At 58.2% G+C, this 11,726-nt stretch overlaps 1 protein-coding gene across 1 annotated transcript in view; it reads right to left on the bottom strand.

Annotated features, from left to right (window-relative positions):
* WNT3 (wingless-type MMTV integration site family member 3) overlaps positions 1-11,726 on the bottom strand; it is a 38,732-nt gene that overhangs the window by 5,476 nt on the left and 21,530 nt on the right. Inside the window, exon 2 of the mRNA XM_015568123.1 lies at positions 1,256-1,522. Within this exon, the coding sequence (XP_015423609.1) occupies positions 1,256-1,522 (267 nt within the window). The remainder of the gene's footprint in view (positions 1-1,255; positions 1,523-11,726) is intronic.

The raw sequence follows: 11,726 nt of genomic DNA, 5'->3' as shown, positions 1-11,726 counted from the left end.
CCGGGTGATCCGGCGCTGCCTGGCCCGAGGTGGGGCACCGGGAGGGGGACAGACTGACACGCCAGCGCGATCAGGTTTGAAATGAAAACCGCCGCCACTGGGCCCAATTAGAGGCCAAACCTTGTGTGTAAACAAGCAATAATGAGCTTTGGTAACAGAAGCGTAAACAGCATCATCCTCCATTGATTCGCTAATTGCCCTGCGGTCCCACGACAATAGCCTGTGGATCGGACTGACTCTGCGAACCCGAGGCACAGGTTAAGGGGGACCGCACTCTGAAATGGGGTGGGGTGGTCAGCGCCCCCTCCCCCAATTCCCTGCCAACACCGCCCCCCCCCCAAGACCCTCCAGGCTTCCAGATTCCTTTTCTCTTTTCTTTCTTTCTTTTTAAATTCCTTTTCTTTCTGGCTGTAAATTCAGCTCCCCTAAAAGGAGGGAGGGCCGGGCTCACGTTAGGGTGGCAAAGGCTTGTTGGTGGCGGGAGGATTCAGGTTGCTGTGAAAGGGGTGATGGCCCCCAAGGCCAGCCGGGAGCATTAAATCCCCAGATCTGCAGTTTCTCGGAGAGCCGCCCACCTTCAGGCCAGAACTCACCCGCCCGAAGTCCCTCCCCTTCTTCTAGGGGGCAGCTGTCCCTGATCCCTCCCATCAGTGCCCTCCTGTTCTAAGGCCAGTTGAAGTGCAGCCAGTTAGACTCCCAGGTTGCAAGGGGGCTGGGCAGTCCCCCAGAGGCCAGCACCGGCTCGGGCCCCTCCACAGTCCAAAGGCATGTCCCGCTTGCAGGGGCGGGTCCAGCAGAAGGTTCTCACGGAAGCACGCGGGAGCTGTGCAGTGCCACCGGTACCAGGCAGCTTTCTCAGCTCTGGAATTTTCTCAATGGGAGGGGTATAGGGTGACAATGCCCCGGCCCTACCCCACCCCAAAGCTACATTTGCATAGCACTTAACACAGCCTTGGGAAAATGTCACAAATGTCCACATCAAAGCTAAGCCCGCAGTGGAGGCCGAGGGGAAGGAAGGCGGGACCCTAGAGCATCTCAAGGCTGCCCAGCCCCCAGCAGCACCTGGGAAGGTGTGGCCGCCATGGTGACAGCTTGGGTCGGTTCAGAGAAGGTCCTGACGCATTTTCTGTGGAGGCCCCAGGTCGTGACCAGCTTTATCACTCTCCCCTGGGGACCCTGGGCTCAGGGCTAAGTCACCCTGAGATGGAAGAGGCACTTCATCCTAATGGTGTCCCCCACCCCACCCCCCACCCACCGCCTAATGGGCCCAGAGACAATACCTTTGTCAAGGACGGGCCCAAAGATGGCCAGGCTGTCGTCTATGGTGGTGCAGTTCCAGCGGCGGCCCCGGAACTGGTGCTGGCACTCCTGGATGCCCAGCTTCACGCCCTCCGCCACGCTGGGCATGATCTCGATGTAATTGCGACAGAAGCGCAGTTGCTTGGGGACCAGGCCTGGGATGGAGCCGCAGAGCAGAGGCTGGGAGCCCAGGGACGTGTACTGCTGGCCCAGGGCCAGGGACCTGTGGGCACACGGAGGACAGTGGCACTGCAGGCACAAAGCACAGAGCCCATCACGGGCATCGTTTCTTCCTCAGTAGCCCTCCAGGGTAGGTAGAGCAGCACAGGGCCCGTGAGCCTGAGCCCAGGCCCCGGGAAACCCGGCACCCGAATGCTGCCCTCGGTGGGCAGGGCTCTGATCCAGGCCAGGTCAGCCCTCTGGCGTGGACATCTCCAACGTGCAGGGGCCATGGGGGCCAGCAGAAACCTCCAGTGGGCACCCTTGGGGACACTGCGATTCCATGAATGAGCCAGGGACTGGGAGGATGGTATTGGGGCCCCAGGTCAAGTCCCTCCCAGGCTCGGGACTAGTTTCCCTGAGGGGCATTGAAAGGATTGGTCGGGGCCACCTCCCAGGGAGTCTAGGTTTTGGGGGCCACATGAGACTGTCGATGACCCATGGGAAGGAACCAAACCTAATAGAAGGAGGACCCCCAGCCCCAGCTCAGAAAAAGCAGGGGAGCCTCCGTCCCCACAGGGAGTTGACACACAAAGGGATAGTGGATGCCTTGGGAAGAGGGTGCAGAAGACCCCGGGCTGATCAGGAAATACCACAAAAAATGAACCAAGCGCCGGCCATTTAAGAGCTCTTACCATGGGCTCGTGATGGGCACCATGGAGGGGCGTGGTGCCCATCCTCCTCAGGCTGGCTCTGGGCTGTTTTCAGAGGGAAGAGGCGGCCCCCACTTCACTGTTTTTTAATTAATTCTGGGAGCGGGACTGGGGAACCAGGTCTGGAGTTTGGATGGTAACATTTATGAGACATTTCTAGATCTTGAACATCAAGCTCTTTTAAAGAGAAGGGAGGGTGGCCAACAGGGCAGACTGACCACAGAGAATGGCTATTCCTAAACTCCTCTGTGCAGGGCACTGGGCCGAGTCTTTTCCTTGGCTCTGCCTGACTGAACCCTGATAATCACCCTGTGACAGAGGAGGGGCGGTCATAGCAGCCCCGTGTCAGATGGCTCAGCCTTGCAGGTGGAGAACCGAGCCCAGGCCACAGAACTGCTAAGGAGTTGCTCACTGGACCCCATGCCTTCCGACTCCAGTGCCCATGGGACAATCCAGTTGTGCCACCCTTCCTTCTGGGCAATGCCTGCCTCGGTCCCCAGGGGTGGGGTGGCTGCGGGCCTGCCCCAATGCACCCTGGGCCTCAACACTGAGCCCATCCACGCCTGGGTGGAATGGAGCGGGTCAGCCCAGAGGCCTCTGATGGGCACATGCCCACAGCACCGGACAAGGCCCTGTAGGTTGTCCTCTCCTGCCCTGCCTTGTTTATAGTTATAAGCAGGTTAGTGTGCTAACAGCGGCGAACGAATCCCTGCTGCTTATTATGTGCTGGGCCGGTTCTGACTGTTCCCATTATGTAATCCTCACGTTGTCATCGTCCTGTTTCATAGATGAGGAAACCGGAGGCCAGGGAGCTAAGTCAGCTGCCCATCTGCAGAGTGTGAGAGTCGAGCCTCCCCCCCAGCTCAGGCTGCCTCTCCGTGTGCATTTAACCAGCGCGTCCAGCCCTGGCCCAGCAGCCCTGCAATCACTGGGGAGGATAACTGAGCCAGGGTTCGGCGCAGGTGGCTCAGCAGAGCGACATCCTGAGGGAGGCTCCGGAGCAAGACCCCCTGGGAAGAAGCCCAGGCCTTTCCCCCTCCCCCTTAGGACCCAAAGCCCTACCTGGGGACAGCTGGAGAGGGAGGCTGAGGCAGGATAGAGGGCGCTGCCACCCATGGCCACAGCTGTTTGGTCATGGGTATGGCGGTGATTTGCCCGCCCCTCCCCGTGGCCTGGCCAGTCTCTATCTCAGAGCAGCACAGGGAGACCTGGCACCCAATTCCCAGCCTCGATGTCCCTCCTCTTTGGCCAGAGTACTCCCCGGTCTCCCCCCACAGGTGCCTCGGTCCCTGCCTGTCCCTGGAGGTGTGGACTGGCCCTGCAGTGCCCACGCTCCCCATGAGTCTGGCCTCCCATCCCCTCTGCACACTCTAACCTGGGCCGGCCTGTCCGACATCACCTCTGGCACCAGGAGAGTTGCCCAGCGTCACTCCCCATTTATTGGTCTGCTCACCAGCCACGCCGGGTTCCCAAGGCTCCAGCCTGCCTTTACCCAGAGAGATGAAAGCGGGGCCCGAGGGGCACTCAGGGATCCTTCCTCCTCCTCCCCCCATTACTTTTCTTCCTCCTCCTTCTCCCAGCCTTTGCCTTGCACCTGTCGGCACCTCTGCAGGCCTGGGTACCCTCAAACCAAGTGGGAGGCTGAGCCTGGATCAGAACCAGAACCTACGAGAGAAGCCCGAGGAGAGGGTGAAGCCCATTGTACAGATGAGAAAGCAGAGACCCCAGAGAGAAGTGACTTGCCCCAGGCCATATACCCAGATGTATGGAGCCTGGTTAGCTGGCTACCACTGCACAGAAGTGGGGCTGAGGGGTGGGGAAGTCCCTGCTGGCGCTTCATTTCCAGTTGGTGAGGCTGGTCCTCACCCCAACCTTCCAAGGGGCTCCCTGCTTCCTGGTTTCACTCCCACAGGGTCCTAGGCAGCCTGCCCAGGCCAGCAGAACCCCAGCACTGGGCACTGGAACTGGCATCGCTCGGAGATGCCATGGTCCCTTTCACTCCCCAAGGAGTCACCAAGCCCTTGCTGGCTGAGTCCTTCCTACAGCCCATGTGGATTTTCATATTCAACACTAGCGATAATAATGGCAATCACCTATTGAGCACTTACATGCCAGGCACTTCTCTCGCTTAATCCTCACAATAGTTCTATGAGGTGGTGCTGTCGTCCCATTTTACAGATGAGGAAACTGAGGCTCAGAGAAGTCGGGTGACTTACAGAAGGAAGTTGCCAGAATTCAGACCCTGGGTTTGTCTGACTCCCAGTGCAATGTCCTCTGAGAATAACGCCCAGACTCAGAGACGATGAGTTCATTTCCCTCGCCCCCCCAAACCCCGTCTCCTTCGTGCTGCCCCGATCCAACCGATTGTGTCGCTGGGAGCCAGGCTGCCTTGGTTCGAATCCAGCTCTGCCATTTCCTGGCTGGTGATCTCTAGCGATTTACTTGAACTCTCGGTGCCTCCGTGCCTTCATTTGTAAAGTAAACACAGTGGGACGCATCGGCCGTATGAAACCCTGGGCACGTAGAGAGCGCAGTGTTCGTTGTGGTCACCATGTGTTCGGGGGCTGTCCCCAGCACTTGGTCTGTCCCTGGCCGGTCATGGACTTCATTCCTCCCACCCCTGACTTCAGAGAACACATTGCATGGCCAGGGCCCCTTCCCATCCATCTCTTGGAAGGATGCTTGGAACAGCGCAAAGCTGGCCCCTTGCCCGGCAGTTCAGTTCTCACTGGGGTGGCTAAGCAGGCATGCGATCTGGCTGCCCGGTAAAGGTGACCCAGAGGGCAAGGGAGGGCATAACGATGTTCCCACTAAGCTCCATTCAAGGTGTCAGCTCCGATCTGGACATCCTGCCAGTAATTAGCCAGGGCCTCTGGGGCGCGGGTTAGCTCCACGGGCTGGTGCTGGGCTAACGAGGCTGTGGCCGTGGGATTGATTTCCGCAGGATGGCTGCCCTCTCCCAGACGTGCCCTGCCACCCCTGACTCAGCCAGCTGTCCACACGGGACTCCTGTCTGCGATTCCACCACCACAGACTCGGGCTAATTGAACTCACAGCTCCTTGTCCCCGTTACTGAAGGGCACGATCGCGTCGGGGAGGTCACACAGAGAGGGAGCCTCGCTCTCCTCAATTCTTTGCACCAAAGTGAGTGTGACTGGCTTTGATTCAATTTGTCCCGGCCGTTGTGAGTGGCTGGCAGCCCGGCTGTTCCATGCCCACCTGCCTTCGCACACCCTGAGCCCTCCCCCTGGAGCGCCTGCCCACGGCCCGTGCCCGGCAAGCATCTTACCCATCCTTCAGCCTCCCAGTCTGGGGTCCCTCCATTCCAAAGACTTTCGTGGGCTCCACACAAAAGTAGCCTCTCCTCTGGATTTTGCCTCTACCTTTTCCCAACCTTCTTGTCTCAGGGTGCTGATTTGTTTCCCATTCCCTCTGGCTGCGCTAGTGTAAGTTTCTTGAGACTGGAGGCTGTGTTTCCATTCTCCCTCAACATCTCCATAACACACGCACACGCACACATGCACGCACACACACACATGCACACGCACGTGCACACACACACAGACGTGAGCACATTTGGTCTACCAAATAGCCAGGCACATGGTAGGAACATGCTGATTCTCAAGGGAAGGGGGGATGAAGGAGCAAGCCCTTCCCCGGGCCAGTCTGCTCACCCCCATCTTGCAGCCTCACCCCCACTCCCCAGGCCTCCAGGCATCCGGAGGTTCCACCTCCACACAGAACAAGACTCCTCGGTTCCGCTGAGGAAGTTCCTACAGTCAGGACCTGAGACAATGGCAAGGCTCCCAAGGGAGCTAGGGGCCCGCCTGGCGCTGGCAGCTGGTGAGGGGGAGGGCAGAGGGCACTGCCAGGCCTTCCCAGCTGGGCAGGGGCTATTTATACCCAGCTCCTGGCCCTGCCCTGCCCAAGCGCGCTGCCACCCTCCCCTAAAGACAGCTCATCCTCCACCCCCACCACCCACCGTGTAGCCGGGCTAAGGACAGACACAGGCGGCCCGGCGGGTGGGCAGGAGGTGCCAGCAAGCACCAGGCTGCTTGGGAGGCCTCCATGCCCACCTCTCAGACAAAGTCCCCTCTCCTCACAGGCTGGACGTAATGAAATACTGTGCACAACTCATCAGACTCCTCGCGGGTTACTCACCTGGACCCTACACCTCCCGTCCCCAGAGGCTGAGGGTGGGCCTGCAGGGTGAGCACAGAGCGGAGATAAGGCTTTTAACCAAGGAATTCAGGCCAGCGTAGGTGCTGGACTGACTTGTGCACAGAACGGACGGAGAGACTCCACCAAGTGCCCCTGCAGTGTGTCCTGTGCCGAGGCGCTGGCAGTGTTAACGCCCTGATTCTGTCATCCACCCAGCAGGGACCTGCCTGCTGCTGGCTGGCCGGGGCTGTGCCTGGGAGGCAAGGAGGGGGGTGCCCACGGGGCTGTCCTGCAAGGAACCATTCAGGTTGGAGTCCTGCAACCGATTAGGTAGCCTCCCTGCACCCAGATGTGTCTTTATTTTTACTTCGGACCCTCCCAACATTGTAGGATTTTAGAGATTGGGTGGGCCTTAGGGATCATCTAGGATGTTTCTTAATTGTTAATCATTTATTCCAAATGCACACACCCCTTCTCTCCCACAGCTACTTCGCAAAACAGACCAAAAGAGCAACCTGTTCTTCAAAAGGCTAAACACAGAATTACGACATGACCGAGGAATTCTACTCCTTGGTATCGACCCGAGAGAATTCCAAGTAGGGATTCAAACAGATACCTGTACACCAGTGTTCACGGCCGCATCACTCACAGTGGCCCAAAGGTGGGAGCAATGCAAGAGTCCATCAACTGATGAATAAAACACAAATGTAGTGTATCCATACCGTGGAATATTCGTCAGCCATAAGAAGGAATGAAGTTCTGATACATGCTACAACATAGTTAAACCTCGACAACATGGTGCTACGTGAAATAAGCCAGTCACCAAAGGACAAATGTATGATTCCACTCATATGAGGTACCGGGAGTGGGCAAATTGATAATGACAGAAAATAGACTAGACGTTACCAGAGGCTGGGGAAGAGGCGGGAAATTTATTGATTGAGTATAAAGCTCTGTCTGGTATGATGAAAAGTTCTGGAAATAGTGTTGATGACTGGACAACATTGCAAATGTACTTGATGCCACTGAATTGTACACTTAAATATAGTTAAATGGGGGGGGGGACAAAGGCCTAGAGCCCCATCCCTCAACCTTACCTTTGCCCTCACCATGGCCCCTCTGCAGAGAGAACCACAGGTCTAATTCCTTCCTTCTCTAGATGGGAAGACTGAGGCCCAGAAAGGGTCTGTCATCCTCACCCCCGCCCCACCCTCCCACCAGCTTCGGAACTCCTCCCTCCAGTCTCGGGGTGAGCTCCATGGTCAAGCCTCCCCGATCATGTCTTTCATGGAGTCATAGTTCCCTTGCCCTCACCTTTCCCTATGGTGAGGCATAACTTCACCTGGTCCCAGACAGGGCACCTTAAAATTCCAGCCCAAAGAACTAGTGTCTCTTAAAATGACTGCCATGGGGACTGGGAAGGAGGAAGGGAGAGAACTGGGGAAGGAGTTGGAAACCACCTCCTTTGTGGTCTTTTGTCTCTCTCCCCCAGAGTGGCCATCATGTTTCTGAAAACCTTAAAATGGCCCAGTGTTTGGTGCTCTACCTGCTGGCTCCTGGGCAGTACTGGACAGGTGTCCTTCCCATTCCTGGGTTCAGAGCGGTCCGACATTGGCCAAAGGCAAGATAGAAATTTACAAAAGGGGAAGGAAAGGCTTGGAAAAATGTGCAGGAAGTAAAGAGCCACGCATTGGCCTTAGACTTAAGGCTACTGCCTTTCCATTTAGATAAAGAGGCCGCTCAGGGCTGATGGGTGTTAAAGGGAACCTGACTAGTTCAGGGGCATGTGCCCAGTAGGGCAGGCCAGGGGAAGGGCCTGATGGGCCCTGGGGCACCCAAATCCTGGAACTTCCAAAGAGCGGAAACCTAGAGTATCGAGGCAATCACTGCTCCTGACAGGTCAGGACCTGCGGCCACTCACCCTGGTGTCTCCACAGGGTGCCTGTGATGCAGCAAGCGAGGAGGGACCTGCTCTTGAGGAGGGATCATGACTCACAGGCTACTGTCTTTCGTGGCTTGTCCACTGGTCCTTCCTGGAGCACTGGTCCTCCCATGGGTGCCGAGCACAGCTCTGTGACTTCCCAACCCAACCCTGCACCCGGCTCAGTGCAGGCCACGGGTAGGGAGTTGCTTCTGAGCCCAAAGGAGCTCATGTGGTCCCATGGTCCACTGAGCAGGTCTAGACACCCCAGGAGAGGCCTTTCATCAAAGGAGCAGCAGATCTCTATGGACCTTTCCCATCAGCCACTGGGTCATTCACTCAGCAGGCATGGATGGGCCTCCTGGTTCTCACGGGTCTCCAGCCGGGCTAGGGGCACCCTTGCTTATGTATGAGAAGGGACGAGAAGGGAAGAATAGGGTGAGGTGGAAGGGGCCCACGTGCTGAGCTGGGACCCGGGGTCCAGACAGGAGTCAATGGAAAAGCAACTGTGAGAACGTCTGAACCCAGGGCGGCTCAGGCCTGCTGCTGGACTTGCCGCCTTGATTCAGCCCCAGCCGTGCAGCCTGGGGCCCCACGAGGGCAACAATCTTGCGGAGTGACCGGAAGCGCCTGCCCTTGGGAGAGCAGGTTGAAATCTTTCCCGGGAAACAGATTCATTCCCTGCCGATTCACTCAACACACATTTGAGCGATGACTGAGTTGGGCCAGGCCTGGGAACATGGAGGTGGACTAAGCCGCACCCATGGAGCACCCAGATCAGGACGCAGCTGTCAATACCAGACCAGCAAGCCCTTTTGCAGCTCCTGTTAGGTCTGAGTGCCGTGGGTGCCATGAATGAGTGACAGAAGGTCCTGAGGCCCTTGTCACTCAAAACCCAAATGACCACCAGGCCAGAGAGCACTGGAGACCACCGGCTGGGAAAGCAGTGGGGAGGCCAGTGTGAGTTCAGGCTCAGGCGTCTCAGGCCTGGCTGACATCACAAGCCCCCGGGCAACAGGTTCCACTGGTCTGGGGTGAGCCCAGTGGGCAGCTGGGGCTGAGCACCACCCACCTGGGACATCAGCGTCTGTGGCCATAGGCCTAGGGCAGTGGCACTGAGAGGCAGTGAATAAGGATGGGCAGCTATTGGCCACACGAGACCAAAAGACCAAGAAAGGGAACCAAGAGACCAAGAAAGGGAACGTAAGAGGTGACACAGGTCTGGGAACAAAGAGAAGGAATTTTGTGGGACCAGTGAGCCCTCCAGGCACCATGTGCGGGAGGTACAGAGCTGGAGCCCAGAGAAAGAGGCGGGAAGTTCAGATTTGGGAACCTCTGTCCTGGAGCTAATAGAAGGATACTTGAGGCCTCATCTCCCGCAGTGGGCACACGGGAAAGGGTGAGACAACCCGGAGCCTGGTAGTGGAATGCTGGCTGCCACGTGCCAAGGGAGGGACCCCAGTGGTGGCTCCAGGAATGCAGGGCACCCCTGGGAGGGAGGGCACCGGATGGGGGCCAGGACCTCACACCTGCAGGCTAGAACTTCAGGCCAAGAGGTGGGGAGGGCTCCCCTGACACCCTGCAGGAGGAGGTTGGTCGGCCTGGCTCTGCCAACACTGGCATTAGGCGCCTGGGTTTGGCTGCTGGTTCCTGATATTCTCACCAGGTCCCACCGAGGCGTGTGGCCAACATACTTGGGCAGAGTGAGTCACCTCGCTCTTCCTTTCCTCGGCGCCTTCCCTCCTCCACTCTTGTCCTCACCCTCCTCCCTGCACCCTGGACCTCGGTCCCCAGCCGTGCCCTCCTGTGCACAGGGGTGGTCCTCCCGGCCTGACCAGCCTCCCCCACCCAGCAGCGGTTGAGGCCACTCTTCCCTGTCACCTGCACTGTGTGGCCAAGGCCACCATGAGTGTAGCAGGAAAGGAAGGCTGGGGTGACTGCGAAGGAAAGGTGGGTATCACAGGCCAGGGACCCACAGCGCCAAGGATGAGGAAAACCCACACACCTGAAAAAAACGAAACCGAAGTAAAAAGCCATTCCCTCCAAATGGGCAGCAGCCCCTGAGGACTGGCCATGGCGGGGGTGGGGGGCCCCCTCTTTCTCTCCCTCCCTAAAATCTCCAACACAACTCGCTGGCCCTACTGGCCAAGTGGCCGCTTCTATATTGTGGGTGGCTCTGCCCCTCCTCCCCTTACTCCCAGGTTACCTCTCAGGGCTCTCAGAGGTGAATTAAGGCCACCTGAGAGCAGAGGGGGGCCCCAAGAGAAGGGGTGGGCCGACTCTCAAAGCTAAAGGGTCGGCAAAGGCAAAGACTGAGGAGTTCCCTGCGCTCCATCCTGGGGAGCCCTGTGGGATGTTTCTTTGGGGAGAAGAAGGGAGGGCGGGGAGGGGAGCGGAGGGCGGGGCAGAGCCTGGCTGGAATGTTACAGCTTCTGTTCTCCAAAGCGGCTCCCAGAGCGCCTGGCCTGCGGCTCCCGGCTGATCTGATAAGATGTGACAAGGCAGCCTGAAAAATGTTGAAACCTGTAAAATGTTTAAACCTGTTTTTGTTGTGTTGTGAGCACGAGGGGTTTTTTTTCCCCCGCTTTCAATTTCATAGGAAAGTGGAGCTGATCAGAGTGGAGCAGGGGAGGGGGCGGGAGAGAGGGGCTGTCCCCTTCAGCCAAATTGGGGGGCGGGTGCAGAGCAGGATGGTCAGACCTGGGGAGGAGGAAGGGAGGATGAGAACTGGAAGGAAGAAAGGGGTGGGGGACTGGGAGAAGGGGCGCAGAAGGAGGAGAAGGAGGGAGGGAGGGGCTCTGCGCTCTGGCCTGTGAGGACAGGACACAGTGAGCTGTGGTTATCTTCCTTCAGCGGGTACTGGCCCAGGCAGACTCACCAGGGGGCACAGAAGGGCCTGAGCCCAGGGGGGTGTCAGAGAGAAGTAAAAGGGGGCTAGTAAAACTGAGGGCCCCTGGGACCTCACTCCTGAGACCTCCGAAGGCCCCTGCGAGGCCCCGAGCCCACAGGTGGACAGAGGAGGGAGAGGTGGGGACCGATCCAGGTGCACTTGCTTTGCCGAGCAGTTGAGAGCTCACAGGTGAGCTCAAAAGAGTCCTGCCCTTGGGAGCTAGAAGCTGCGGCCCAGCTCTGCCTCGGCCACGTGCGGCCACGTGCGGCCTGGCTGACTGACAGGTGACCTCGTCAAGGGTTGATATGCTCTGTTTCACAGATGAAGCAACTGAGGCCCAAAGGTGTTCAGTGAGTGGCCTGGGGTCACAAGGCTCCTGCCCATCTGTTCCCAGCGACTTTATCAAAATCCCCTCCAAGTGGGTCCAGTCTTTCCAACTGAGGGGCACTGAGCGTCTAGAAACCAGGGGACCAGGTGTGGCGGGCATGTTCCTTGGATACAAGGTAGAGGCTTAACAAAGGCCTGCTGCTCGAACAGCTCTGCCTGAGAAGCTTCTGCTGGTCTCTAGGTGGAGGGCGGGCGG

The sequence above is a fragment of the Myotis davidii genome, unplaced genomic scaffold, assembly GCF_000327345.1.
Source record: "Myotis davidii unplaced genomic scaffold, ASM32734v1 scaffold684, whole genome shotgun sequence".
Lineage (NCBI taxonomy): Eukaryota > Metazoa > Chordata > Mammalia > Chiroptera > Vespertilionidae > Myotis > Myotis davidii.
This window is presented reverse-complemented; position numbering and strand designations above follow the sequence as displayed.